The 26189-nt window shown below is 43.4% G+C and overlaps 1 protein-coding gene across 1 annotated transcript in view; it reads left to right on the top strand.

The window, feature by feature from the left end:
* MAPKAPK2 (MAPK activated protein kinase 2) overlaps positions 1 to 24263 on the top strand; it is an 86937-nt gene extending 62674 nt beyond the window's left edge. The window contains exons 2-10 of the mRNA XM_083745606.1: positions 8775 to 8914; positions 11757 to 11821; positions 12409 to 12488; positions 16515 to 16641; positions 17934 to 18009; positions 19877 to 20001; positions 21155 to 21240; positions 21686 to 21766; positions 22279 to 24263. Of these exons, the coding sequence (XP_083601732.1) occupies positions 8775 to 8914; positions 11757 to 11821; positions 12409 to 12488; positions 16515 to 16641; positions 17934 to 18009; positions 19877 to 20001; positions 21155 to 21240; positions 21686 to 21766; positions 22279 to 22422 (924 nt within the window). The 3' untranslated portion in view covers positions 22423 to 24263. The remainder of the gene's footprint in view (positions 1 to 8774; positions 8915 to 11756; positions 11822 to 12408; positions 12489 to 16514; positions 16642 to 17933; positions 18010 to 19876; positions 20002 to 21154; positions 21241 to 21685; positions 21767 to 22278) is intronic.
* Positions 24264 to 26189: the final 1926 nt, after the last annotated feature.

The raw sequence follows: 26189 nt of genomic DNA, 5'->3' as shown, positions 1-26189 counted from the left end.
AGGCACCAGCATACGTGATCCCAAAGAAATCTCATAGGAACTAATCAACATAGAACAACAACTCACAAAATCTGCCAAAAATTGTGGTTAGATGAAATCCAGAAATGGAGGAGTGGCTATCCCAGTATATATATCTGTATTGGATTTGAAATTGTTTTTAATTTGATTTTTTTTTCCATTTTCAAAGAACATAGTTATAATTGTTTGAAATAAAGATTTCTGTAGTTGTTTTTATTGATGATTTTATTGTGACATTGCTTTGAGATGGTTTGTGGGAAGTTATGCATAAATAACCAAAAGTGTGAAATAGAGCAATCCATGGCACAGTTGCAGGTTTGGAAGTGACATCTGAACTAGGCCCGAATCTCCCTAAACCAAGGAACAGCTTACTATAACAGTTGCTTGCTCTCCATTCCCTTTCTCCTGGTGGTCCCTTGGCTAAATCCACTTCCCCCTCAAGAGCATGCTCTCATCTGGAACCAGTGGCAGACTTTGGGCTTTAATATTTCAGTAGTGCCCTGTGCAACGCCAAAATTCAACTTGCCCCCTGCCTCTCGCCTTCCATTCTCCATCATTGTTGCAGCGCTCCCTGCAGCGCTCTCTCGGTTCAGCACACCGGTCGCGCTCCCCAAAATCCGCCTCTGTCTGGAACCCAGCTGTCCTAAAGGATAAGAGGACTATATGGAGGGAATGATCCATATAGTGGCCTGTCTGGGGAATGGGAGTGGAGACCTGGCTTATTCTCGTCAAAATAGCCCTTGAGTAAAACCAATGTAAAGTCTTTACATTTAATTGTGTGGTGGCTATTGCCATGTGATGAGTTGCTTTTTATGTTGGTGTGGACTATTTTGGGCATCATCTGGCAACCTTCTATATAGCTGGAACAGCTTACAATGTGGTAACAGAGGAACATTTCAAAGTTACCTTGGCTTTGTCAGCTGTCACACATGAAATGATCCTATTGGCAGGCATATTGGACCATGATACTGCTTGTGTCGTAAACTATGACTGCTGTTATGAACTGATTCCTATAAGATGTGAGCGACTTGGTTGCCATGATTGACAGATATGATTTATGTGCTATTTACATACTGCCTCCTTATGCATGTTTGTATGTGCAGTAGAGCATGGTGTATTTCCCCCTTCAAAGCCATAAACAAATGCTTAGAGATCTGAAGATAAGGCAACATTTCCTTATATGTGCATCCTTCTCTGTCTCGTTCAAGTGCTCCACAAACAATGTAGGGTGAGTAATCTTCTATTTCTGTTGCTGCAACTTTGGTCGAATTCTCATCCAGGTAGTAAACCTGTGTCTGGACTCTACCACTTCAGACTTTAGTTGAAAAATAATCTAATGCTTCTCCATACTCCCCCCCCCAAAAAAGAGTCAAAGATCCCTATTGAAAACTAGCTTAAGCCACAACTCTTCTTCCTTGACATGTTAGTTTTCTGTATGGAGGGGTATGGAGAAGCATTCAGCCCTGTGAGCCCCCCCCATACAGTCTGAAGTGGTACAGCCCAGCAACAGGTTTGATACCTCCGTGATTTGTTGCCAGGTGAACAACATCCTTTCCGGCTAAAACCAAGGCATGAACGTCCTAGTCTCAGAGATGATGCAGTTCATTAAGAATGGCTCACACCAGGGAAATAAGCAAATATTTTATACTATTTTATGTCACTCTCTTGGAGATTTCTTAAAATTATGTGGCATGTAATTCTTGCTAAATGAAATAAAAATTGTCCACATGTGTTTGTGGAATTGGGGGTGGGGGAGCAATATTTTCATTGCACCTAATAACATAAACCAGAGAGCAGAGATGACATGCAACAAGCATTTTTTTTTAATTCACCCTTTCATCTGCATGGGTTTCTGCTCCAAGCTGCTATAGCACTGTGCTGACGTATCTAATATTTTAGCAAATATTCTAGCTGGTTTTGCTCTTGAAGTACAGGCTTTATTATTTTGCATCTTGAGAATCTAAGGCAAGCACTACCCCATTGCATTTCTGGCTAGGGTATCAAAATACATGCTTAATGAAATCCTGGAATTTAATTAAATCCATCTTTTGCAGATTTGTAGAGATGCTGGCTGGTAGCACTCCTGTTTTGGGCTCACAAAGTAACAGTAGGGGAATTCATTATGCATCAGTATTTCAAACAAACAAACAAACAAACAAACAAACAAACCCTACAATCTGAGGATCCTGGATAATTTTCATATGAAATCTCATATATAGCCACTTGTTCATCTAGCCTTGTTTAGTCTCTTCCAACTGGCAACAACTTTTCACAGTCTTTCCGATTTAACCTGAGACATTTATGTATTGAAAGTGTGTGGTATATCCCTGTTCTATTACTGTAGCTCTCTCTCCATTTTAACACTGTATTCCATGCAGAAGTGAAAACTCTGGTTTCTAGCTGGTAATTTTTGACAATATCACATGTGAAATGTTGATATTAGGTCAAGGATTTTAATTAAAAACATATGTATGAAAGGGACCTTTCCTCTTTAAGCGGGGAGGGGTTTCCCGTCTTATGACAGGCTGTGTAAAACTGTCCCTCTGAAGTGTTTGATTAAAAAAACTAAAAGGCAAAATACACTTGAGAGTCTGGGTGCAATTGCACAGCATTTGACATCTAGTCCGGGCTCCATTGGACAAACGTCAACAGCCTCAGATGTAGACACCTTGATGCTCTGTATTTGCAAACATGCAGGGTATAATTAACACTGCCTTGTTTATGCTCCCCAAGGGTAATAAACTGTTAGCTACACACAAATGATGTAAGCAAAGGAGGAGGGGTTGCTGGGCTGAGAAACAATTGCTTTGAAAAAGAAAGAAAGTGGTGTTGTTTAAAGCAATGGGCTCCTCCTGCTGGAGAAGTTGGGAAATGTATTCTGCTGCAGCCTAATAAAATGACAAATAAGTATTCTGTGGCAGAATATGAAATGGTTCTAGGGTTGGGGTGAGCAATGGGGTGGCCAAGTTTTCTGTCAACACCAGATTGCTTCAGGTGGTGAAAAAAGGAGCTCCAAAATGGTCTTTTCAAATTGAATCTTTTCTAATAAAATAGATGAATAGATTATAAAATGAATTTATAAAATAAACTGGGTGAATACATAATGGCAGTTTCAGTTCAGTGTAAAATGGCTCAGGACCGCAATGCTTCCAGGACTGCCTCCCCATATGAACCAACCCAGACGCTGCAATCATCCTCAGAGCCCCTTCTTCATCTGCCTCCACAAGACGTCCAGAAGGTGACAACACAAGAATGGGCCTTTTCTGCAGTGGCTCCCCATTTGTGGAATGCACTCCCCAGGAAGACTCACTTGGCACCTTCATTACATATATTTAGGTGCCAGGCGAAAATGTTTCTCTTTAACTGGGGGCACTGTTATACGGTGGTTCCGCTCCTTTCTCCTGGGCCGTGTCCAGAAAGTGGGGGGGGGGGATGAGTGTTCAGACCCCTGGGCTCTCACTTGTGGGGTGCCTCAGGGTTCGGTCCTCTCCCCCTTGCTTTTTAATATCTATATGAAGCCGCTGGGAGAGATCATCAGGGGGTTTGGACTGGGTGTTCATCAGTATGCAGATGACACCCAGCTCTACCTCTCCTTTAAATCAGAACCAGTGAAGGTCCTGTGTGAGTGCCTGTAGGCGGTTGGAGGATGGATGGCGGCTAACAGATTGAGGTTGAATCCTGAACAGACAGAAGTACTGTTTTTGGGGGACAGGGAGCGGATGGGTGTGGGGGATTCCCTGGTCCTGAATGGGGTAACTGTGCCCCTGAAGGACCAGGTGCGCAGCCTGGGAGTCATTTTGGACTCACAGCTGTCCATGGAGGCGCAGGTTAACTCTGTATCCAGGGCAGCTGTCTACCAGCTCCACCTGGTATGCAGGCTAAGACCCTACCTACCCGTGGACTGTTTCGCCAGAGTGGTGCATGCTCTAGTTATCTCCCGCTTGGACTACTGCAACGTGCTCTATGTGGGGCTACCTTTGAAGGTGACCCGGAAACTGCAATTAATCCAGAATGTGGCAGCTAGACTGGTGACTGGGAGTGGCCGCCGGGACCACATAACACCGGTTCTGAGAGATCTGCATTGGCTCCCAGTACGTTTCCGAGCACGATTCAAAGTGTTGGTGCTGACCTTTAAAGCCCTAAACGGCCTCGGTTCTGTATACCTGAAGGAGCGTCTCCACCCCCATTGTTCAGCCCAGACACTGAGATCTAGCGCCGAGGGCCTTCTGGCGGTTCCCTCATTGCGAGAAGTGAGGCTACAGGGAACCAGACAGAGGGCCTTCTCGGTAGTGGCGCCCGCCCTGTGGAACGCCCTCCCATCAGATGTCAAAGAGATCAACAACTACCTGACATTCAGAAGTCATCTTAAGGCAGCCCTGTTCAGGGAAGTTTTTAATATGTAACGCTGTACTGTTTTTAACACTTGATTGGCAGCCGCCCAGAGTGGCTGGGGAAACTCAGCCAGATGGGTGGGGTATAAATAATAAATTATTCTTATTCTTCTTCTTATTATTATTTAATGAGGTGTTGGGCTAATTAAACATTCTATGTCCTTTCAAATGTGTTTGTAGGAATGGGGTTATTGGTTAGTTTTTGTTTTTACTCCTCTTTTTGTTATGCATTTTTATGTTGTGTACACTGGTACCTCGGGTTAAGTACTTAATTCATTCTGGAGGTCCGCGCTTAACCTGAAACTGTTCTTAACCTGAAGCACCACTTTAGCTAATGAGGGTCTCCTGCTGCTGCCGCGCTGCCAGAGCACGATTTCTGTTCTCATCCTGAAGCAAAGTTCTTAACCTGAGGTACTATTTCTGGGTTAGTGGAGTCTGTAACCTGAAGCGTATGTAACCTGAGATACCACTGTACTGCTGTGTGTTCTTCAGGTGAATTTACAAATTTAATTATTAAGGTCCCATCTGAATTATACATTTAAAGAAGCATCAGAGGGATCACCGAACAACTCTCAATACCCTTTACAAACTACAGTTTGTAACTACAGGATACTTTGGAGGAAAGCCTTGAATGCTTAAAGCAGCTTAGTCATGCTGGCCACATGACCTGGAAACTGTACGCCAGGTCCCTCGGCCAATAAAGCGAGATGAGCGCACAACCCCAGAGTCGGTCACGACTGGACCTAATGGTCAGGGGTCTCTTTACCTTTACCCTTTATAATGTAACTTAAATAGAAAACTATCTTTAAAAAGATTTTTCCTCCAAAGCATTTTATTTTAAAAATCCGATTTAAATTTAAAAAATCCGATTCGGCTTTAAAAAAAAAAAAATCCATTGATTTTTATCCATCCTGAATCATCATCATCACTAATATTGTCTGAGCTGGCAGTGGCTAACCAAGGAAGAAGGTGGTGCTGCACTGCTACCCTTTCAATAGTGATGCTGCTTCCACTTACTAGGGCCGGGCAGTGGTGCAGTCAGGGATGTGTGAGAGCGCTGGATTGGCTCTGCCAGTGTATAACCTCTGCCTCCGCTGCTGCCCTGCCCTGCTACCTCACAGTAAGAGGCAGCAACAATGACTGTTAGGAAGGCAGCAGCACAGCACCAAACTGTTGGCTTGAGAGAGAGTGACTGGTCCAAGGTCACTGTAACATGTGGTGAATTCAACCTGGTTCCCCCTGGACTTACTGGGCTGAGGGGAGGTCTGGCTTAGGTTGCAATTCTAGGAGTGAAACTTTTTGAATAATCTCAGCCACTAGGTGGCACCACAGGTCACATAATCATGTTTTTCAAAAGACGTAGTTTTCAATTCATTGCTCTTTCGTTGCTGCTGTTGATAGATATAGATCAGGGGTCAGCAACCTAAGGCCCATGGGCCGGGCGAGCAGCCCGCGAAGGTTGTTTGACCGGCCCACAAGCCACAGCTGAGCTGCCTGCTTGCACGCGGCCCTAAACTGATGCAACGCAGAGTGGGGACTCACTTCTGCGGTGCTGGAAATTGCGTTTGCACATGCGCAGATGCCAAAAAACACATCTTTGCAGACACAGACACCGAAAATGGCCCATGGAGGGATCTCCACATGACCAATTAATTACTTTAAAGAGTTTCTGATTGCTAAATGTTTCTCTAAATGCATATATAATTGCTATTTGCTGGACTAAATTAAGCATATTAATTTCTAGTATTGTATCCAAGCTGGAATTTGCATATCTGACCCATCTGCTGCTGCTTCTTTGGCGATCACTTGTAGCCGAGTAAGATTGTCTTCCATGAACAGGGTCTTAACAGTTAGTCTGTAAGTGACTGTGCAGGCTAATTCTGGATCCACATGTCTTTCCACAGTGGGGACATAGGTTTCCGGGCAGGAGTTGATAATGGCAAGGGTTTGCCAAATGTGCATTCCTTGTAGCTCGTTTCTCCTTTCTGCCCTGAGTTCGTGCTTCTTCAAAACCCATGACACCTTTGGTAAAGGCTCTTTCCCAATTGGTGCACTCGTAGGCCAGTGTTTCCCAGTTTTCTGTGCTTATACTGCATTTTTAAAGATTTGCCTTGAGAGCATCTTTAAACCTCTTTTTTTGTCTACCAACATTACGCTTTCCATTTTTAAGTTCTGAATAGAGTAGTTGCTTTGGAAGATGATAATCAGGCATCCAAACAACATGAACAGTCCAACAAAGTTTATGATTAAGAATCATTGATTTGACACTGGTGATCTTTGCTTCTTCCAGTACACTGGCATTAGTTCGCCTGTCTTCCCAAGTGATGCGTAAAATTTTTGACAGACATTGTTGGTGGAATCTTTCAAGGAGTTTGAGATGGCGTTCATAAGTGGTCCATGTTTCACAAGCATACAGTAAGGTTGGTAGTACAATAGCTTTGTAAACAAGCATTTTGGTTTCTCTGTGAATGTCCCAGACCTTAAACACTCCGTGTTTCACTTGGGAGAAAGCTGCACTCGCAGAGCTCAGGCAATGCTCAATTTTGGCATCAATGTTGGCCCTGTGGAAAGATAACTGCCCAGGTAGGAGAAGTGATCGACACTTCCCAACGTTACACCATTAAGTTGAATTTGGCACAGAGGGGTTGTTAGTACTTGTTGGTGCAGCACTTGGTTTTTTCGATATTGATCGATAGGCCAATCTTTCCGTAAGCTTCTGCAAAGATATTTAGGATAGTTTGGAGGTCATCCTCTGAGTGTGCACACACTACGTTGTCATCAGCATATTGAAGCCCTATGACGAAAGTTACGGTAATCTTACTCTTTGCTTTCAGGCTACTCAGGTTAAAGAGCTTTCGATCTGCTCGATATATGATTTCTACCCCCATGGGGAGTTTCCCTTCGACAATGTGTAGGACCATGGTGATAAAAATACAGTGGTACCTTGGTTCTCAAACTTAATCTGTTCCAGGAGTGAGTATGACTCCCGAAACTGTTTGAAAACCAAGGCACGGCTTCCATTTGGCTGCAGAAGCTTCTTGCACTCAAGCAAAAGCAGTGTCAGATGTTTGGCTTCTGAAAATTGTTCGCAAACCGGAACACTTAGTTCTGTGTTTGCAGCATTCAGGAGCCAATTTGTTCAGGAGCCGAGCCGTTCGAGTACCAATGTACCACTGTAATAGACTTAGGGTGATAATATATCCCTGTTTAATGCATGAACCCACTGTGAATGGTTATCCGTGATTGTTGCCATCATATTATTGTGGAGGAGCCAAAGGATGTTCACTTCACAAATTTATTTGGGCAGCCGATTTTCAGAAGGACAGTCCACAGGGCAGTACAATTTACAGTGTTGAAGGTCTTAGGTCAATAAACAACCATATATAGGGATTGATTTTGCTCCCTGCATTTTTCTTGACACTGTCGCACAGTGAAAATCACATCCACTTTAGAAGGTCAAAAACCATTTTGGGATACATCCACAATTGGTTGCTCCAGCCAACTGGTGTGAGTTGCAGTTACAGTATTCACCACAGGATGGCAGTGCATACCTTGATATTTTATTTGTTTTGCTGGCTCAGAAGATTCGTAAGGGATTCAAATGCAACTTCTTTTGAACGTTACATCAGACTTCATGGTTTTTTGCCTGGTTCAAGCCCCTGCTTGTGAAGTTCTCGAGGTGGCCTTGTCCATTTTACATCCCATTTTGTGGTGGGTTTCTTGGGCAAAAATAAGAAAGTATACAGTAGCACCCTAAAGTTCTTGGAAGAAATTGGGGGGTGGGGAATCTTAATGTGATAAAATGTTCAGTGAATTATTGAATTGGGTCCTGTTAATGCACTTCATGTTTGTCACTTAAGCTAGGAGTGGCTGACATAGTGGAATGGTGCTATGCCATTCTACAGAAAACAGTGTCTCTGCCACTTACCAGGATGGTATAGGGACAAGGTAACAGTGCGGTCAGGACTTTGTGGGCGCACCAAGAAAACCCCAAGGTGCAGCTCCCATCTTGCACTTACCACCTCAGCCATTCCTGACTTGACTATGGGAGGTCACTTAGTTCCAAAACTGTAAAATGGGACTTAGGATCTGCCTAGCTGTTGTGAACATGACAGATGCAAAGATTTGTTAAGCAAACTACTTGAAAAAAGGAGAGAGAGAGAGAGAGAGAGAGAGAGAGAGAGAGAGAGATTGTGTTCTTTTGAGGGATTGTGTAAAATCTGAGTCCCACATGTGGTTCATGACGCAAACTTTATCCTACTGTACACTGGGGAAATGATTGCTGGCAAGATGTTAATTGTTAGGCAAAGATGATATGGGCAAGCATGCTAAGCTCACACTTCCTTTTTCTCTTTCCCTTTCCAGATGCTGCAAGACTGTCCGAAAGCTCGCAGGGAGGTGGAGCTGCACTGGAGGGCATCTCAGTGTTCTCATATCGTGAAGATTATAGACGTCTATGAAAATCTTTACCAGGGCCGAAAATGTCTCCTGATAGTCATGGAATGGTGAGTGTTGTGGTTTGATGGGACAAAGCGAGTTGTGTAGCTGGCCATGCTTAATCACTGTTCACAGCTAGAGAGCACCACACAGAGCTTTGTAGTCAGAAGTGCTGTTTTTTCACTACATTCCCTAAATGTGGATATGACCCACCTTTAAGGGTAGTTCCACAACCCATAATATACCATTCATTTTCACTGGAAATGGCATTTAGATCTGCATTTGAACTCATTAACATATGCAACTATTACAGTGCCGAGATAATTTATTCCCAACCATAAGTTCACTAAAGATAGGGCATCTTCCTTGCAAAGAGTTAGCTGATATAGATTTTAAGTGTTTCTACTTGGGTAAATTGGTACTGAAACTGGCAGAGTTGTGGGTGGGTGGGCAGGGTGTGAATCAGGGAGAGATTATAGAAGTTGTGGGGTGTTTTGTTTTGTTTTTAACTCATTTCCTGCTTTCTAAACTTTTCTCTTGGGTAAAGTGGTCCAGATGACTTTTTTTGGGTTGTTGCTGTAATTTACTTTTTAAAAGATATTCACGATTGCTACTCTTGCTTAAATCTGGGGGTGGGGTGGGTGATTTATTTTATTTATTTGCTTAACATCTGTACGCCATGCTTTTTGGAGAGAGATGCCCAGAGTGGCTTACAAACTGGGGGGGGGGGGGGGACAGACTGCATTCAAAACAAGAAAAACCATAGTAAGGAAAAACAAAAAAATTCCTTCCAGTAGCACCTTAAAGACCAACTAAGTAAGCACCTTAAAGACCAACTTAGTTGGTCTTTAAGGTGCTACTGGAAGGAATTTTTTTGTTTTGACTATGGCAGACCAACACGGCTACCTATCTGTAACTGCATAGTAAGGAAATGCAACGCAGTAAGAAAGAATGCAGCACCAAGCGGGGAAATAGCGAGATAGAAACTAGGGCAAATCATCAGGTCTTTACTGAGTGTCTAAATACTATCTGTGGATTTCTTTCATGAAACGCTTTTAGATGTGTGGGGACGCAGGTGGCACTGTGGGTTAAAGCCTCAGCGCCTAGGACTTGCCGATCGAAAGGTCGGCGGTTCGAATCCCTGCGGCGGGGTGCGCTCCCGCTGCTCGGTCCCAGCGCCTGCCAACCTAGCAGTTCGAAAGCACCCCCAGGTGCAAGTAGATAAATAGGGACCGCTTACCAGCGGGAAGGTAAACGGCGTTTCCGTGTGCAGCTCTGGCTCGCCAGAGCAGCGATGTCACGCTGGCCACGTGACCCGGAAGTGTCTCCGGACAGCGCTGGCCCCTGGCCTCTTAAGTGAGATGGGCGCACAACCCCAGAGTCTGTCAAGACTGGCCCGTACGGGCAGGGGTACCTTTACCTTTACCTTTAACACAGAAGAACGTCTCTGGATGTTTTGTGGGATACAGCTTTAGAGGATATGGCGGCACAGTGGAAAAGACACAAGCACGTAATCTAATACAGATTTAAGTAAGCAGGCAGGCTTCTATGGAAGGAAGCAGTTTTTCCAGATTCCTTGGACCTTGGCCATTTAAGGCTTTATAAATCAAAATGAGCATTTTAATTTGGAAACACAACAGGAGCCAATAAATATATTGAAAGATGAATGCAATGTATTGATTTCTGGCTGTTGACATTAGCAGACTTGCCGCTGCATTCTGAACCAGCTTGAACGTTCTGAGTGGTCTTCAAAGGAATTGCAGTGTGCAATGCACTGCAGTAATCCAATCCTGACATGATTAGGAAGGGAAGAGATTGAACACTAAGAATCCTGTCCTGCTGCTGAACTTTTAAAAGCAGGGACGGGGGAAGTGCCTGAATGTGAGCTGAGAGAGCTTCCACCAGGGGGAGCTCTGCTAGAAAAAAAAGTGCTCCACCTGATGGCCACGCCCCTACACCGACTCCCACCTTACACTGTGTGACAAAGCCCTACTGATTGTTTGGAGAAGATTATTGAGTTACGAGGGGCTGCAGGATGGGGTGATACAGGTTGTGTGAACTGCTTGGTGCTTCTGTAACCATTGGCTGCGATAGGCAAGTCAAAGTCCTAGGTAGCTTCAGAAGCAGACAGACAGAAGAAAGCTCTTCAGTGTTTTATGTGACAAAACACCTTGAACAGTGGAAAACTTCTAAGCAAAGTTTGAAGCTACATTAGATGCTAATAGACCTATTACTTTATTAGGATTTTGCTCTTTTGTGCAGCCCATTCTGCCCCCACCCTTTTTTCTTCACACACACACACACACACACACACATATATATATATATATATATATATTCCAAAGAGATTGTCATCAAGATACTTAAAGTCAAATTGTAATATGTTTCTTTCTTTTAATCTCCAATCTTTAAAGGAGCTTCAGTCTTTTAGAGCTTGCCTTGTTCTTTTTGTTCAGAGACATTTGAGCAGATATATCGCTCCATGCTTATTAACTGCACTGTGGCCATTGCAGGCTTCTTGGGATGGGTGCTGACTACACGGGTTCACTGCCACATTTCTATTGAAACAATCTATGCCCTAAATAACTTTATTGATGTCTTTCCCTGGTGCCCTCTGAGCCCCAGGTCCTTTGGTCGTGATTGTGGTGATGGTAGTTACTTTTTTCTCCTTGGAAAACTACGTAGAGCTGAAGGAGGAAGAGTGACACTCTTTCCTACTCTCTTTTTCAACCCTATATGTGCTTTTCAAGGATCAGATTAATTCCAGATGGATCTGAGTTTTACCCAGAGGCCTTGGGAAAGTGAAGTGTGTGTGCATAGAAATGTACTCATAGCCTGGTGGTGGTTTTACTTAGGCAGTAATTCTTGTTGCTTCCATTTTTGTAACTGCACTTGTTTTATGACTTTCAGCTTGGATGGTGGGGAACTCTTCAGTCGAATTCAAGACAGAGGAGACCAGGCGTTCACAGAAAGAGGTATGAAGGAATACAATAGATTTCTTAAAGCTTCACAAGCATCGACAATTTAAGTCTTAAGACTTCAGGCACAACTGTTTACTTTTTAAGGCAGAGAAGGGGGACCACTGGCCCTCTGTATGTCAAAGAACAAACAAACTGGAACCTGCAAGTAAAGGATTGAAGTGGATTTCCGATTCTGGACTAGCGTTCAGTTTGCCAGTTTGGATGTCATGACAAAGTATGACTAAAAATGACATGGAAAGGAAACCATGAGCTCATACTTTTGTTTCTGATCACATGAATTAAGTCAGTGGTAAGGAATGTGGTGCCACGTTCTCTTGCCAACAGCACCCGTTGATGTGGGAGAAAAGTGAGGAAACATCAAGGCGGGTGGGTGGGGGTAAGTTATGTAGATGCTATGGTGGAGAAGAGGACCACACCATGGGACAGCATCAGCTTCATGTTCTTTGTCACATTTGTTTCTGCTTTGAAACCTGACTGTTGTTGTCTGTTCCCTCTAACTCCTTGTAATCTGGGTATTAGGTGGTGGTTGCCTCTTTGGCTGCAGAGTAAAATGACCCGCTTTGTTTTCTTATCTTCCCCAGAGGCGTCTGAAATAATGAAGAGCATCGGAGAAGCCATTCAGTATTTACACTCAATCAACATTGCACACCGGGATGTTAAGGTACTCTTCTTCTTTTTAATATAATTTTTATTGGTTTTTACACATCTTTCCCAAACATAACATCCCATTTTAAACAACATAACAAACCTTTGGCTATCACAGCCTAGGACTTCCATCAACCTCGACTGATGGTTTTCTGACTTCCAGGATGTGGTCCACACAAGACTACTACTTCCAAAGACTCTGACCAAATGAAGGTGTCCCTCAGGTCCAGACACAATGCTGTTCATATCACTTGGCCTTGTGTGGTGGTGATTTTCAGTGCATAACCAACATGGCAAAAGGCGTCCTGATTAGGACAATGGTAAGGAGGAGGATTTAACTATTTGCCCCTGCCATGGTTCTTATTCAAATTGCTCTAGCCTCCCAGCTCCTGAAATTCATTGTTATGCCAATGTGAGCTTTCTTCTGGTTGCAAATAGAAGGCACTGGGGGACTGGGAGATTGGGACAAGCGCCATGGCAGGAGCAAAGAGTTAATTCCCCCTTTCCTTACATGTCTTGAGCCCAGTTTGGCTCTCCCCAATACACTGGCTATTTATTAGGGGGAAATTCTGGAAAGCCAAATGTCATGTCTGATTTGTTATGTCAAATAATTGCATGTCCAGTTTGACCCTAAAAATCTGGGGTCATGCATGTGTAGTGGTTTGGTGGGAATAAGATTGAATTATTTCATTGCAACCAATCCTTACACTTCACGTGATGAGTATAATTCATTGTGGTACCAGCAGTAAAATGCCAGCAGCAGATGGCTTCTGAAATAGTACTAAATTTGATTTAGGAGGTCTAAAACTTAATTGAACCAAACAGTGGCACAAAGCAAATACTACCTACCTCTGATATCAGCAGTGTTTGCCAGCAAAGGAGGAAATATTCCTTTATTTTTATGATTTGAAAGCATCCCAAGAAGATGTAGATTCAAACCCACCCACCCTTCCCCCTGTGTTGGTCTCTGAAAGAGGAACCCCTTCATCCTCTCACTGACCAGTACTGGCAGCCATTGGTAGAGAGTGCTGTAGAACACTCTTATCCTCTTGCCCTACTCAATTGTTCTGGTCAAGAGAGACCTGCCCTGCTGCATCTCAACCCAGCATGAACTGTGAAAGTTAATGGAACCTATTTGAATGCCTACATAATCCCCTTTCATGCTAACTCATGAAGGGCAGAATGGGATGCCTTCTGGCCCCGCCTCCAGTGTCTGTACGTTGAGTGTGGGCATCTGTGAACAGGTGCCCTGTGCATTATAAACTGCACCTAGATGCTCTATCAAACGAGACTCCTTGTGACTATTCACAAGCAGTTGTTCACATATACAGAAATTAATGCTTAAGGTAAAGGACCCCTGGACGGTTAAGTCCAGTCAAAGGCAACTATGGGGTTGCGGCGCTAATCTTGCTTTCAGGCCGAGGGAGCTGGCGTTTGTGTGCAGACAGCATTCCGGGTCATGTGGCTAGCATGACTAAACCGCTTCTGGTGCAACGGGACACTGTGACAGAACCAGAGCGCACAGAAACACTGTTTACCTTTCCACCGCAGTGGTACCTATTTATCTACTTGCACTGGTGTGCTTTCAAACTGCTAGGTTGGCAGGAGCTGGGACAGAGCAATAGGAGCTCACCCCGTCACAGGGATTTGAACTGCTGACCTTCCGATCGGCAAGCCCAAGAGGCTCAGTGGTTTAGACCACAGCGCCACCCATGCTTTATGAGTGGATGGTGAGGGCACATGTTTGTCTGTGCTAGTTTAAATAGGCAGCCCTTGCTCGCTTGTCATGTTAACAGAGAGGGCAAAGCAAGGGTAGCATATTTAAATCAGAGCAACCCCAGTTTAATTCCTGAAGAGATTGTGGGTAAAATTAATAGCTCCAGTGTAATTGCACTAGGTTCATGTAGGCAGGTGCTCTGGAAGAATCTTCTCTGGATGTGGTTTTCAGCTAAGCAGGGACACATGAACAAAGTCTAGAATGCAACCACACTGAAGAATAGCAATTGTGCAGCTCAGCATGGTAAGGAAAAGCTAATGAATTCCTGGAAGAATGCTAATTTGGTTAGGTGATTCCTTTTGTCTAGAACCTACCCCCCAGGATATTTGGACTAAGAATCCTTGTTAACAGAAGGGGCTCCCGAGCATTTTTTTAAAAATAAAAGGTAGATTCTTTGTTAGATTTAGGACGAGGCTGGAAAAATCCAATTGCTGTAATTATAATCCACTGCCCCTGAGGCAATAGGATGGGCTTAAAAATGTTTCCCTTTCCCTGCCTGTTACATAATTCTACATCACCTGCCAGCACATTCTTTCTCTCCTAAGTGACGAAATTTCAAGTCCTCAAAGTCTATGGAACCGTATTTTTAGTCTTGTTCTTTTTGGCTCTTCTCTATTATGGAGATGCAGGAACAGGTGCATATTATTTAGATAAAGAATATCAAGAAAGGTGGTATTAATGTGGACAACTCGAGCCTTGGTTTCACTGCACCACTGCTGAAACATCTAAAAAATAACACCCACCCACCCACACACACACACCCCTGAACAGGGATCTGGTTGTTTGGCGTCATAATCTGCAGCTGTGAATAGTGAAAACAGAGCTCTAGATACATATTGGCTCTCTCCAATGCACACACATGCCTGCTGTGGATCTTGAACTATATTATTAATATTCAAGTATATGTTGATCATTTTATGCTTTCTGAAACAAAATATATACTTGCATACACTGATAGAAGTTGAGATGTGGGCGGGTATACACTCTCAAGTGTGAAGGGTAGTTTTAGGTTCCCTCCCCCATATATCTTCTCAATCTAAGCCGTTCACATTCTGGTTTACTCTTGCTGCTACTGCTACTACTACTATTACTACTACTACTACTACTACTACTACTACAACTACTACACACACACAGAGAGAGAGAGAGAGGGAGAGAGAGAGAGAAACATTTGCAATACTCAAATTCAAATACACACACACACTCCATTAACATGCCACTTGCATAGACCCAAAGATTTTTACATACCGACCATGTTCCCACCTAAGGCAAAACCATAGTTTAGCAGTCTGTGGTTGAGCCTGAATGAGCCACAGGGAAGCAGCTGGAGGACTTCAACAGGTATGTGTAGCGGTTTTTCAATGAGGCTCATCCATTTAACACTAAAACATGGTTAGAGGTCAAAATCGAAAACTCTCTGTAATGCTGCCTACTCCCTTCGTGGCTGAACTCTTGCCCACCAAAAGTTCACAACCCTAAGCTTTGTGCTAATAAACATTACATAACATTTCATTCGCTGAACAAATGGGCTAGGGAACGTTGCATTTCAATAAACTGGTCAAGAGCCTTGTGGCCAACACTTATAAAGAGTTCAGAGACTATGTTTACTTCAGGTATTTATTTAATCTTGGAGGGTAAATTGGCAATGCCACCATTTCCCCTGTAAATATGTGTTTAATTCCTCTGTTCCTTTATAAATTCCTCTAATGTCCTAGTGTCTGCTGTAAAAGACTCTCTGAAGCTTTGACCTTGCAAATATAAAATGCATCATGCATATATAAACTGCAGATAAACTCAGCATTATGGGACATTGTCAATATAATCTGGATCATATACCTAATGTACACAGATGTGTAATAGCATCCGCATAATTGCAGCTATTAAGAGGGCCCTTTCAGTTGGGGATACTTGTCTGTCACTATCATGCCTTTCTAGCACCAGGAAAAGACTGTTTTCATTCCCCCAGGTCTTTAAAAAATTTCATTTGGATAGTTTTCACTTGCCCCTGTTAATGCTGTTGTGTTTTAGTCTGTTCCTGTTTTTTATTCATAGCTGTGCTTCACTTTTCTACTGTCTTTGAAATGACTGTTAGGCTTCCTTGGGAGTAATTTTTACTGCAGATGCATGAGGAAATGGTATAAATCAATAAGCAAAGGTTAATGGACTCCGGATCATTAGTTCTTACCATGTGCCCAGCCTAGGGTCTGCAAGGTGGTGCAAAATATAGTTTTCTCTTAAGCTGGTTTTGCTTATTATGTCTTGCAGCCAGAAAACCTCCTATACACCTCAAAAAGGCCCAACGCTGTATTAAAACTCACCGACTTTGGATTTGCTAAAGAAACCACCACACATAACTCTCTAGCTACACCATGCTACACACCATACTATGTGGGTAAGTAAACCATTGGAGAGCATCACCCGCTTCTGAGACATAAGAATTGCAACCTCCAGCACCTCTCTTTTTCATAGAAATAGTAATGGTGAGCTTCAGGGCACATGTACACTGCTGTTGCATTTTGTAATAAGAGCAGGGATGGGTTTTTCAAGATTTTCAAGCAAGCAGCCCAATCATTTTATTTCATTTGCTACATCATTTAAACTAAATGGCATCTCTCTCAAGTTTAAAACCTCAGCACTGGGCTGCAGCTGATTGGGCAAACAGGTGAGCATGCTTCAGAAGCTGGTCTCTATGTGCTTCCAATAGATTGCTTGTGCTGCCTACTTAGTATTCTGGAAAGAAAAGGGATCGGCACAGGGTGAAACCTTTAACAAAAGCAGCCAACACAGGTGTCACTATCATGTGGCGATCAGATTGAGGTTGTGCAGGTGATCCCTCTCATCCTATAACAGTTTCTGTCCTGGGAAAAAGTTGGGAAATTATTATTATTATTATTATTATTATTATTATTATTATTATTATGTTTGGGGATTTAGTCCTGGTCCATTTTTAAATGGAAGAGAGAAAAGCAACGCATTGTTCAGTTTCAAAGGCTAAGACCTCTGGTCACTTTTAAACGCCGTATTGGCCCGAATATAAGTCTCACTTTCCCCCCAAATTCCGACCTTGAAAAGTTAAAGTGCGGCTTATATTCGCGACCTTACAGTATGCAGCCAGGAGTGTGAGGCAAACAGCAGCAGGAGCGTGGCAAAGCGGTGCCCGCCCCACATGTAATCCCCCGTCCTCTCCCCCAAGGCCAGGAAGGGAGAGAGCGAGGAAGGGGAAAAGCTGCCAGCAATGCAGCGTGGCTTCCCACCCCCCCAGTATGCAGCCAGAAGCAACGAGGAAGGGAGCCACTTATATTCGGGTATTTTTTCTTTTCCCCTCCGCCCTCCAATTTCAAATGTGCAGCTTATATTCGGGCCAATACAGTACTTTTCTGGGACCCTTTAATGTCCTTCGCTGGCAGTTTTATAAATGTTCTATGGCAAACAGCCTTGGTGTCAGAGGTTTTCCCATGAAGTGAGAACTAATATCAAGTGCCAGGTAAACTGTTTCCAAACAGCATATTATTTTGCAAGTGTACTCCAGGCACAGTTCCAAGGGTAATAAGCTCCCCAGAGAGGGGGACAGCCTGTCCTCTTGAAGTGTAAATGTCTGAAAATTGTACTGATAGCATGTGACAAAGTTGTACTGATAGCATGTTTGACAAAGTTGACTTTGCATTTTGTTTTCATCTCCTTTAGCTCCAGAAGTACTAGGCCCAGAGAAATATGATAAGTCCTGCGATATGTGGTCCCTTGGTGTCATCATGTATATTTTGTAAGTCTATTCTTCTGCACTGTACTGCACGGCACAGTTAGTTGCTTTGTATATTCTCCTCTGTGTGTACTTGCTCCTGGCAGGATTCAATAAAGTTCCAAAGTTAGGGATGTTCAGTCTTCTTCTGGGATATTCTTCAGCCAGTTAACTGGGAAGGGCTGTGCTTCCGGCATGTTCTGTTTATTGAGTCATTGAGGAAGATCCTTTGTCAATATCAAGGAAAAAAGCACAGATTATGCTGGCTGATTCCACACACTTTAGGAACAAGCCCTAGGCGGTAGAAATAAAATTGGATGCATTGATTGTGGGGAAAATGAAATTGGGAATATTTTCCAAGGCCGCTGCCAGAGGAAGAAGATACCCTGCCTCCCTTGACTGCAAAGCAGTGGAGGCAGAGGAAGAAGGAATCCAGTTCTCATGCCAGCAGAAAGGAGGAGAGAGGCAGGCAGAAGCTGCAGTTTCATTCCACCCATTTTCTTCTGTCTGCATCTCTCTCTGTCTGCCTCCCTCCTCCCTTCTGCCTTAGTCTTTCCTGCAACTGTGCTAGGAAGGCTGTTGCTGCTGGAGCCAAGCTTTTGCAACTGAATTCGTGCAAGAAACATGCACATGTGATATGATTACGCTGTACTTGGAGCACTGCTTGTTTTATATGCTGAGTCATTGCTAAAATGTTTGTCCCAGTTGATGAGCTACTAATGCACTGAGACAATGGCTCATAGGATTTAGGCCAGGCATATCCAAAGTCCGTTTCGGGGGCCTAATCTGGCCTGTCGGTCGATTTAATCTGGCCCCCGTGGCAGCATATGTCCTGGGGTAAAATCCTAATAAAGCTCAGCAATTTCAATCCTAAAAAAAAAGCTCAACGACTTTGGTCGGCCCTCACACATGTTCACGTCATCAAATCTGGCCTTCTTTGAAAAAAGTTTGGGCACCCCTGATTTAGGCAGGTGGTTTGCAGCATGCCACACCTCAGAGTGGTTTTAACATTGAAAGTACCTTGGAACCTGTTTTTCCTAATGTCCTTTTAGTTAGTTTGCTGCTTGGAGCGCATTTGTGCTGAAGAGAAGGGCAGGAAACATGCTAAACAAATGTGTACAAGACAACATGTTTCCTTATCCCACTGGTGCTGGTGCTTTCTTGCTGCTCCCTGTATAGCACAGCTGTGCCCTTAACCTGTCTCCCCAGGGCCCTTCATCATCCAGGTTCACAAAAGTTCACAATTCAGCTTTCCATGTTTGCCATGGGGAGTGCTCCATTGCTTTCTGTCAACAAGTGTAACAAGAGGGACCTCAGCCTTTCTCTCCAATATGAGCTGTGGGTCAGGGCTAGTTTCCCAGTGTTGCACTGTGCCTGGAAGTACAGTGGAACTACAGAGATGATTCCCCAGGTCCAATAAGCATAAAGATCAGAGATAAGTCACTGTTTGCTCTTTGATAGTAAACAGCAGGAGCAGGGTGTTCTCTCTGACGTTAGGACTGTGGTCTCACAGCACTAAGGTGGAAGATCAGGAAAATGCTGCCAGCCCTTTGACAACTTCCTGTTCAGAGAGTGAGCACAGAGTTATCTCTCATCTTAGCACTGTATTGTTTAGATTGGAGATAACAGATGCCAAGTGACTGACAGATAGGCGTGGTTTGCCAAAAATGGCCTCACAGGCCTAAGGCAGAGAGAGGCCTAGCAAACCTAACTTAGAGCCTTAGGCTAGAGGTTCCCCACTGCTGTAGTGGACTCTCTTACCTGACAGCCTTTTATAGTACAAACAATAAAAATGATACCATTTTGGGGGGGGAAGCACATCAGATCAGTTTGGCATTCAAAATGGACTTCTCTTCTACATGTCATTTCTCTATTTTTCTCTTTTGCCCAGGTTGTGCGGGTACCCCCCTTTCTATTCCAACCATGGTCTGGCCATTTCTCCGGGCATGAAGAAACGGATCCGGATGGGTCAGTACGAATTTCCCAACCCAGAGTGGTCAGAAGTATCTGAGGAAGGTAAATGTTTGTGAACAGAAGCTGCTATTCTCCTCTGAAAGGGAAAATGGGATTTCAAAACCTGAAAAAATGTGATTCTCTGGGCTAGGGTTGGCTAACCTGTAGCCTTCCAGATGTTGTTGGAATACAACCCCCAACATTACCCACCCCTGCACTAACCTTATTCATTCCTTGGCTCTCTTGCCTTTCATGAGTGGCCTTTTTACTCATGACTAAGCTATGGCTCAAGAGGAGGCCTTGCTCTGGTTCAGAGAAATTGTTCTGGGCCACCATAACTGGAGAGTTTTGCTGCCAGGGAAGAAAAGTGCCTGCTGCCCCCATAGCATGGCTTCTGTTAAGTTGTGGGTGAACATATCAGACAACACAACGATTCTTCAAACAGCTCTTGTTTATTCAAAGGCCAGAACAGAACTGAACTGAAGGGTTCAGTCAGCCTGCTTATATAGAGCTCCAGTACAACGTAACTGTAACAATTTTCTAAAACTATCCAATCACTGAACGTCACTTTCGATCTCTTATTTACATAACTATTTACAGTATCCCCCTGCTGGCCCAGGGTGAGAACTTCAGTACATAACAGCTTCTGCTTTTCCTTTGCCCTGCCTTTCTCTTCTTCCTTTTCCTTCCTTCCCCTACGGGATTCTGCTCCTGTGTTTGGAGGCTTTGGCAAGGTGAGGGTTCCCCCTGGACCTCCACACCCTAACAGCCCATGGCCAGATTGACTCTCCCCACTCCCTTTGTTATCTTGTGCATGCATGATATTAAAAGGTTGCAACATGGAGAGTGGGAAAATGAATAAAAATAAACACTGCACCCCCCAAAAAAGGCCAGGCCCCACAATGTCACACATGACAATGCTTTCAAGTACATTACTCATCATATGTACTAAAATTAATTAGTATTAAGAGTCCTCAGAGTACTTTTCATGTGTTATCTCCACAAGCAACTTATTTGCTCAGGAGAAGTCCCTTCAGGTTTTTATATGAGTCAAAGCATGTTCTCCTTAAAATAGACCCATCCCTTTGTGTACATTGTCTCTCCTTTTGCCGTGCAAGCTTCAGGATTTCTGCAACATCTGAGGAGAGCTTTGGAATGAGGTGGCGAGACACAGTGTGTGTTGTTGTTAATGCTGTTGCCTTTCCTCCACCTTCAGTTAAGCAGCTGATCCGGAATTTGCTGAAGACGGATCCAACCCAGCGAATGACTATAATGGAGTTCATGAATCACCCTTGGATCATGGTAAGAATCCACCTGTCATTTCTCAGGAAGAAAAACTGGCGCAGAAGCCTAGGCTGAGAAACATGAGTGCAGGGAGTCTGAGGTAGCTTTATAGATAGAGCGGAAACATTTTTCAGCTCAAGCGCCAGTTCCATTGTGAGAAAACTCCTGCAGCTGCATACCAGTAAGGGGGCAGGGGAGAGAGAAGAGAGGCAAAAGTGGATGGGGGCAGAGGGGAAAGTGGGCAGAGCACTGGGTGGAGGCTGTATTCCAGCCATGCAGAAGTCAGAGGCTTCTACAGTACACACACCGCTACATCCGATCAGGCAAGGGGCATGATCACCACCCAGCCAGTCAAAAAAGGACAGAAGAAGTCTTGGCATGTCCCAAGGACTGGAAAGAGAGTTTCCCAGGCCGGAGGCTCCCCAACCACTAGACTAAAGCTCCATTTGTCTTCCCTCTGCAGCAATCAATGCAAGTGCCACAAACCCCACTGCACACTAGCAGAGTTTTGAAAGAAGAGAAAGATCTTTGGGAGGACGTTAAGGTAAGTTGTCTGCAAGTTTCATCTCACACACTGCTAAGCAGCATGGATGAAGGTTACGCAACTCCAGGTGTAAGTGATTGTGAGCCTGTCCATCAGTGCTGCAAGCCACTCCTAGCCTGTACAGTGGAACCTCGGTTTTTGAGCATCTCGGAAGCCAAACGATTCAGAACCCGAATGCCAAAAACCCGGAAGCTTCCGCTGCGTGTTTTTGCTTTTTTTCCAGTGGATTTTGCCAACTGCCCATTGATCCTTGGTTTTCAAACATTTTGGAAGTTGAATGGTCTTCCGCAATGGATTACATTTGAAAACCGAAGTTCCACTGTAGTAGGTAATGCCAGATATGCATACTTAAAGGCCCTCCTCACTCTACCACAGTCTGAACTTGGAAGCTGGCTTTTGTGCCCATTGTTAAGTTACAAATAGGATCTTTCCTCTGGATGACAGTAATGCCTGAAGCTAGAATAATTTGGCTAGCCAGATGTTAATTTGTTTCCTCTACCTCACATTTGTAGGAGGAGATGACAAGTGCCTTGGCTACCATGAGAGTGGATTATGAACAAATCAAGATTAAGAAAATCGAAGATTCATCCAACCCGTTGCTTATGAAGAGGCGGAAGAAAGCAAACCCCGCTGAACCTACAGCACTCCCCCACTGAGGATTCAGTAGAGCCAAACCTGGTGGTTGTGAAAGCAATAACTATATCTATATATTTTTTAAAACAAATTGGAGATAAAGACTGTCATATCAAACACATGGAATTCAGATCTTTATACCAGACTAGTTTTTTTTTAGCTGCCTCTCATGGTTCTGACCTTTCTGAGGTCCAGCAGGAGACAGCTGCTGTATGTACAAAACATACTTTTATGTTATTTCCCAGCCCCTGGTCCTGTAGGGAAATATTTCTGGTAATCAGATTTTGTTTGTTTGTTTAGTAACATCCCCCCTTGGTTTTTTCTCTACTTCAGAGACACTGAAATTCCTGTGATCACCATTTAAAGGTTAATAATATAAATAAAATATATATAATCTATATTTTTAAAACTACTGTAGAGCTGAAATCAAGATAGGAGTCCTGTGCTGAGTACAGCGGTTGTTGTTTTAGAGCTAAAGGCTTTCAGTTTGTGTCGACGACAACAACAAAAGGCCAGGGCTGTTGAAGAATTCCACCTGAAAACAAAGGCACTGACGATACTGTGGTCTTCATTTAACATCAAGAACTGTTCCTTGGCTGATGGACCTTAAATTCAGTTTGGGAAGTTATTGTCCCAAGTACAATAGGGCTCCTTAAACTGAAAGCCTTCTGCCTCTAACTGTGCAATCACAGGATTGACTTCCTCTCACTTGTGTGTTTGTGGATTGTATGTAATAATGTGATAGGATGGATATTGTTAAGTATAGGCAGGAAGGCCCACCCACTTCTGTATTCTACCTTGAATTTTTGAGGGGTAGTGTGTGGGGAGGGTCTATGAAGCACCCAGAATTCAGTTATGATCTCAGGGTTATTTGGGTGGGTGGGAGGGATGGAAAGTAAGTGTTTGTTGAGTGGAGACATTCATGACTGATCTGTTTCAATAACTAATGCAGCCTTCCTGGAGCACTACATCAGAATATGTCATGTTGCCCAGTTTCCACACCATCTTGTGCAGTGTTAAAACTTAAGACCTTGATGCAGTTCTAAAGATCTCATGCTGCAAGGTTGCAGGCTCATATCCTCCACCCCAGCTGTTTTGTTGTGGCTCTTGCATCGTTGTTCTGTGTTGCTGTTCACAACCATCCTGATCTTTTACTTTACCAGGAAACTGCAACTATTTGGAGCACATAGCAAAAGGCTCAAATCTGAGATTTGCATCTCATTGGAATATAACTTGGAGCTCATGTGGGACAGAACCTGCCACATGCACACTCTGATATGTGAAGAAAAAACAGAAACAGTACCATAAAAATGAGTCTTTTTTAGATGGATTCCTTAGCATCTTTGGGTGTTGAATAGCCAGATGGCACAAATGTTAATTTGGGAATATGATGATGGGAATTCTGCCTAGAAAACCAAAAAGTCTCAGCTGAAGTTTGAAGGAGGGAATTGACATGTGTTGCAGACTTGGGCACATTTGTCTAAAGTCAAGCTCTCTTGAGTCTTACTCTACCTGTACCTTAGGGAAGAAAAGCAGGAAAGTATTCCTTCACATAAACTTTTGCCTCATTATGCTGGTGGTCAATCCCTTTTTCTGCCTCTTTCTGTATATCTTTAGTCCATGAATGAATATCTTTTGCCACGTTTGTTTCACTGGCATACTAGTGTTTTAAAAACACACACTTTCCCTTTTTTTTAAAAGAAAGGTTTAGCTTTTAGGTGGCATTTTAGACACTGTATGAAATTTTAATTTGTAAAAAAAAATATGTTTTAATTTTTGTTGTTGGTGGTGTCTCATTGCTGGAAAAAAATTTATTTGCTCTGCTTTCCCCCCATTTTGGATTAAAGACACCCAATACATCAGAGTTTGTGTTTGTGTGATCCATGGTGGGGGGTGGGGGAAGCCAGAACAGGCTTTGGTTCAGAAAGGGCTGGCTATATCGGTAGCACAGAAGTGTGATCAAAGAGTTTTCTACCAGTTATGATTTTAATACAGATCAGCTTTTCACATACAATGAGTTGTGGATTGTACTAAAGACAGCATGCAAGCAGGGAGTTTCAGACATATACCAGCAGTGGCTACTTGGAGAATATTGGCATGGAAGAGCCACATGAAAAGAATTGAGCATCATATATATGACACTTCAATAATATCTATTTCAGATATCTACTGCAATATTCAGTTGGGGAGAGTATATGATGCTGCCCATAAGAATCTCCTGAGATGGCATTGAGAGAGCAAGGCCTCTGACCTTGATCTTAATTCCCAGGCAGACCTAGTGGTGAAACAATGTGCCACTAACTTCAGTCTCCCCCTCCATTGTAGGCTCAGGCTGTATATATGTGTAAATAAACTGTATATTGTAGAGTCTCTGCTGTTCCTCATTTCCAAAAGGAAACACCTGGGCAACACTAGGGTAAGCACCTGGAACTTCTGGAATCTCACACCAGAGATTGGAGTGGTGTGTTACACTGGTGTCAGAAGTGGGACACTCCCACCCACCCCCCAAAAAAAAGATTTATAGAAACTATTTTGTTAAGGGTGCTGGGATTTGTGAGAGGGAACTACAGTTCCCAGGATTCTTTGGGGGAAGTTCTGTATTTTAAATGTATGGTATGGTATGGTCTATATTGACAGGAAGCCTCTACTAGACAGAGCCAGTTGTCTAGCTCTGGTGCATCCATTGCCCTTAAACTGGCTTTAAGTTAGCATTCTGGGTTTCGAAGAGAGTGCTTTTTAGATTTTGTGACACTGCTGCCGATGTCACGTGCAGCTTTTAAAATCTGGCCAAGAGATTTTAACATGCGAGCACACAAATAGAAGGGCAAAGGTACCAGACAAATTTAGGCTTTCTCCAGCACACGCATTGTAATTTGGCCTTTGCAACACAAAATGTTGTGAAAGCTCGGGTATGGCTGTCATTGGAAAAGACTGTGGCTTGCCAGTATCTTTTTCTGAGCAAACAGCACTGAAATCAGCATTTGTCATTGAGGGCGAATTGTAGAGTTGGAAGCCATGAGTTGAGCAGAGGAATGAAAAAGCTCAACTACCTCAACGTGACACAGAAGGAAACCAGAGTAACCTCTTTCTTGCTGTTGAAAACTCAGCATTATAGTTAATTGTATAGGCAGATTTGTACCTTCCAGCAGCTCTGTTGCTGTGTGTGTGTTTGTGTGTGTGTGTGTGTGTGTGTGTGTGTGTGTGTGTGTATTTGAGATGCTGAAGTATATTGCATCAATATAAAATTATTTAATGGCACTTGATGCACCATATAGCAGCCTATTTTTTGTTGCTTGGACCTTCATTCCCTTAGAGGCCAATTTATACATTCTTTTTGAGCTGGTAAACTCCACTTATTTTTTTCAACACTTTCATTGCCTTTTCTCAGTATATATATTATTACAGAGGTATTTTATCAACACAACAGATTATAACAAGAGCATAAGAATGAAGCAAACAAAACAAAAATTCACACTTTTGCTCATTTCCACCAGAGTAGCCATAACTGTTCTGGCCTTACTGCATTTCAACTCATGCAAAGAAGGCTGCATGCAGTTCATCCAAGAATTTGAGTTACAGTCATTTATTTTGCTAGCTATACCACGCATGAGTTGTGGGTAATCTTGTAGAAATCTGTTTTTAAGTGAATTCTATTGAAGAGTGCCAAGTTGGCATAAAAAGAGTCATGATTCTTGGCCTCCTTGACTAAGTTTCAGTCAGTGGCTGTACCCGCTCCCCGCATAATAGCTTTCATGTTGAAAGCGGCTTGTAAGAAAACAGGTACCAAATA

Source organism: Podarcis gaigeae (genome assembly GCF_964106915.1).
Source record: "Podarcis gaigeae genome assembly, chromosome: 6".
Lineage (NCBI taxonomy): Eukaryota > Metazoa > Chordata > Lepidosauria > Squamata > Lacertidae > Podarcis > Podarcis gaigeae.
The sequence above is the reverse complement of the archived record's forward strand: the minus strand, read 5'-3'. Positions and strand labels throughout refer to the sequence as shown.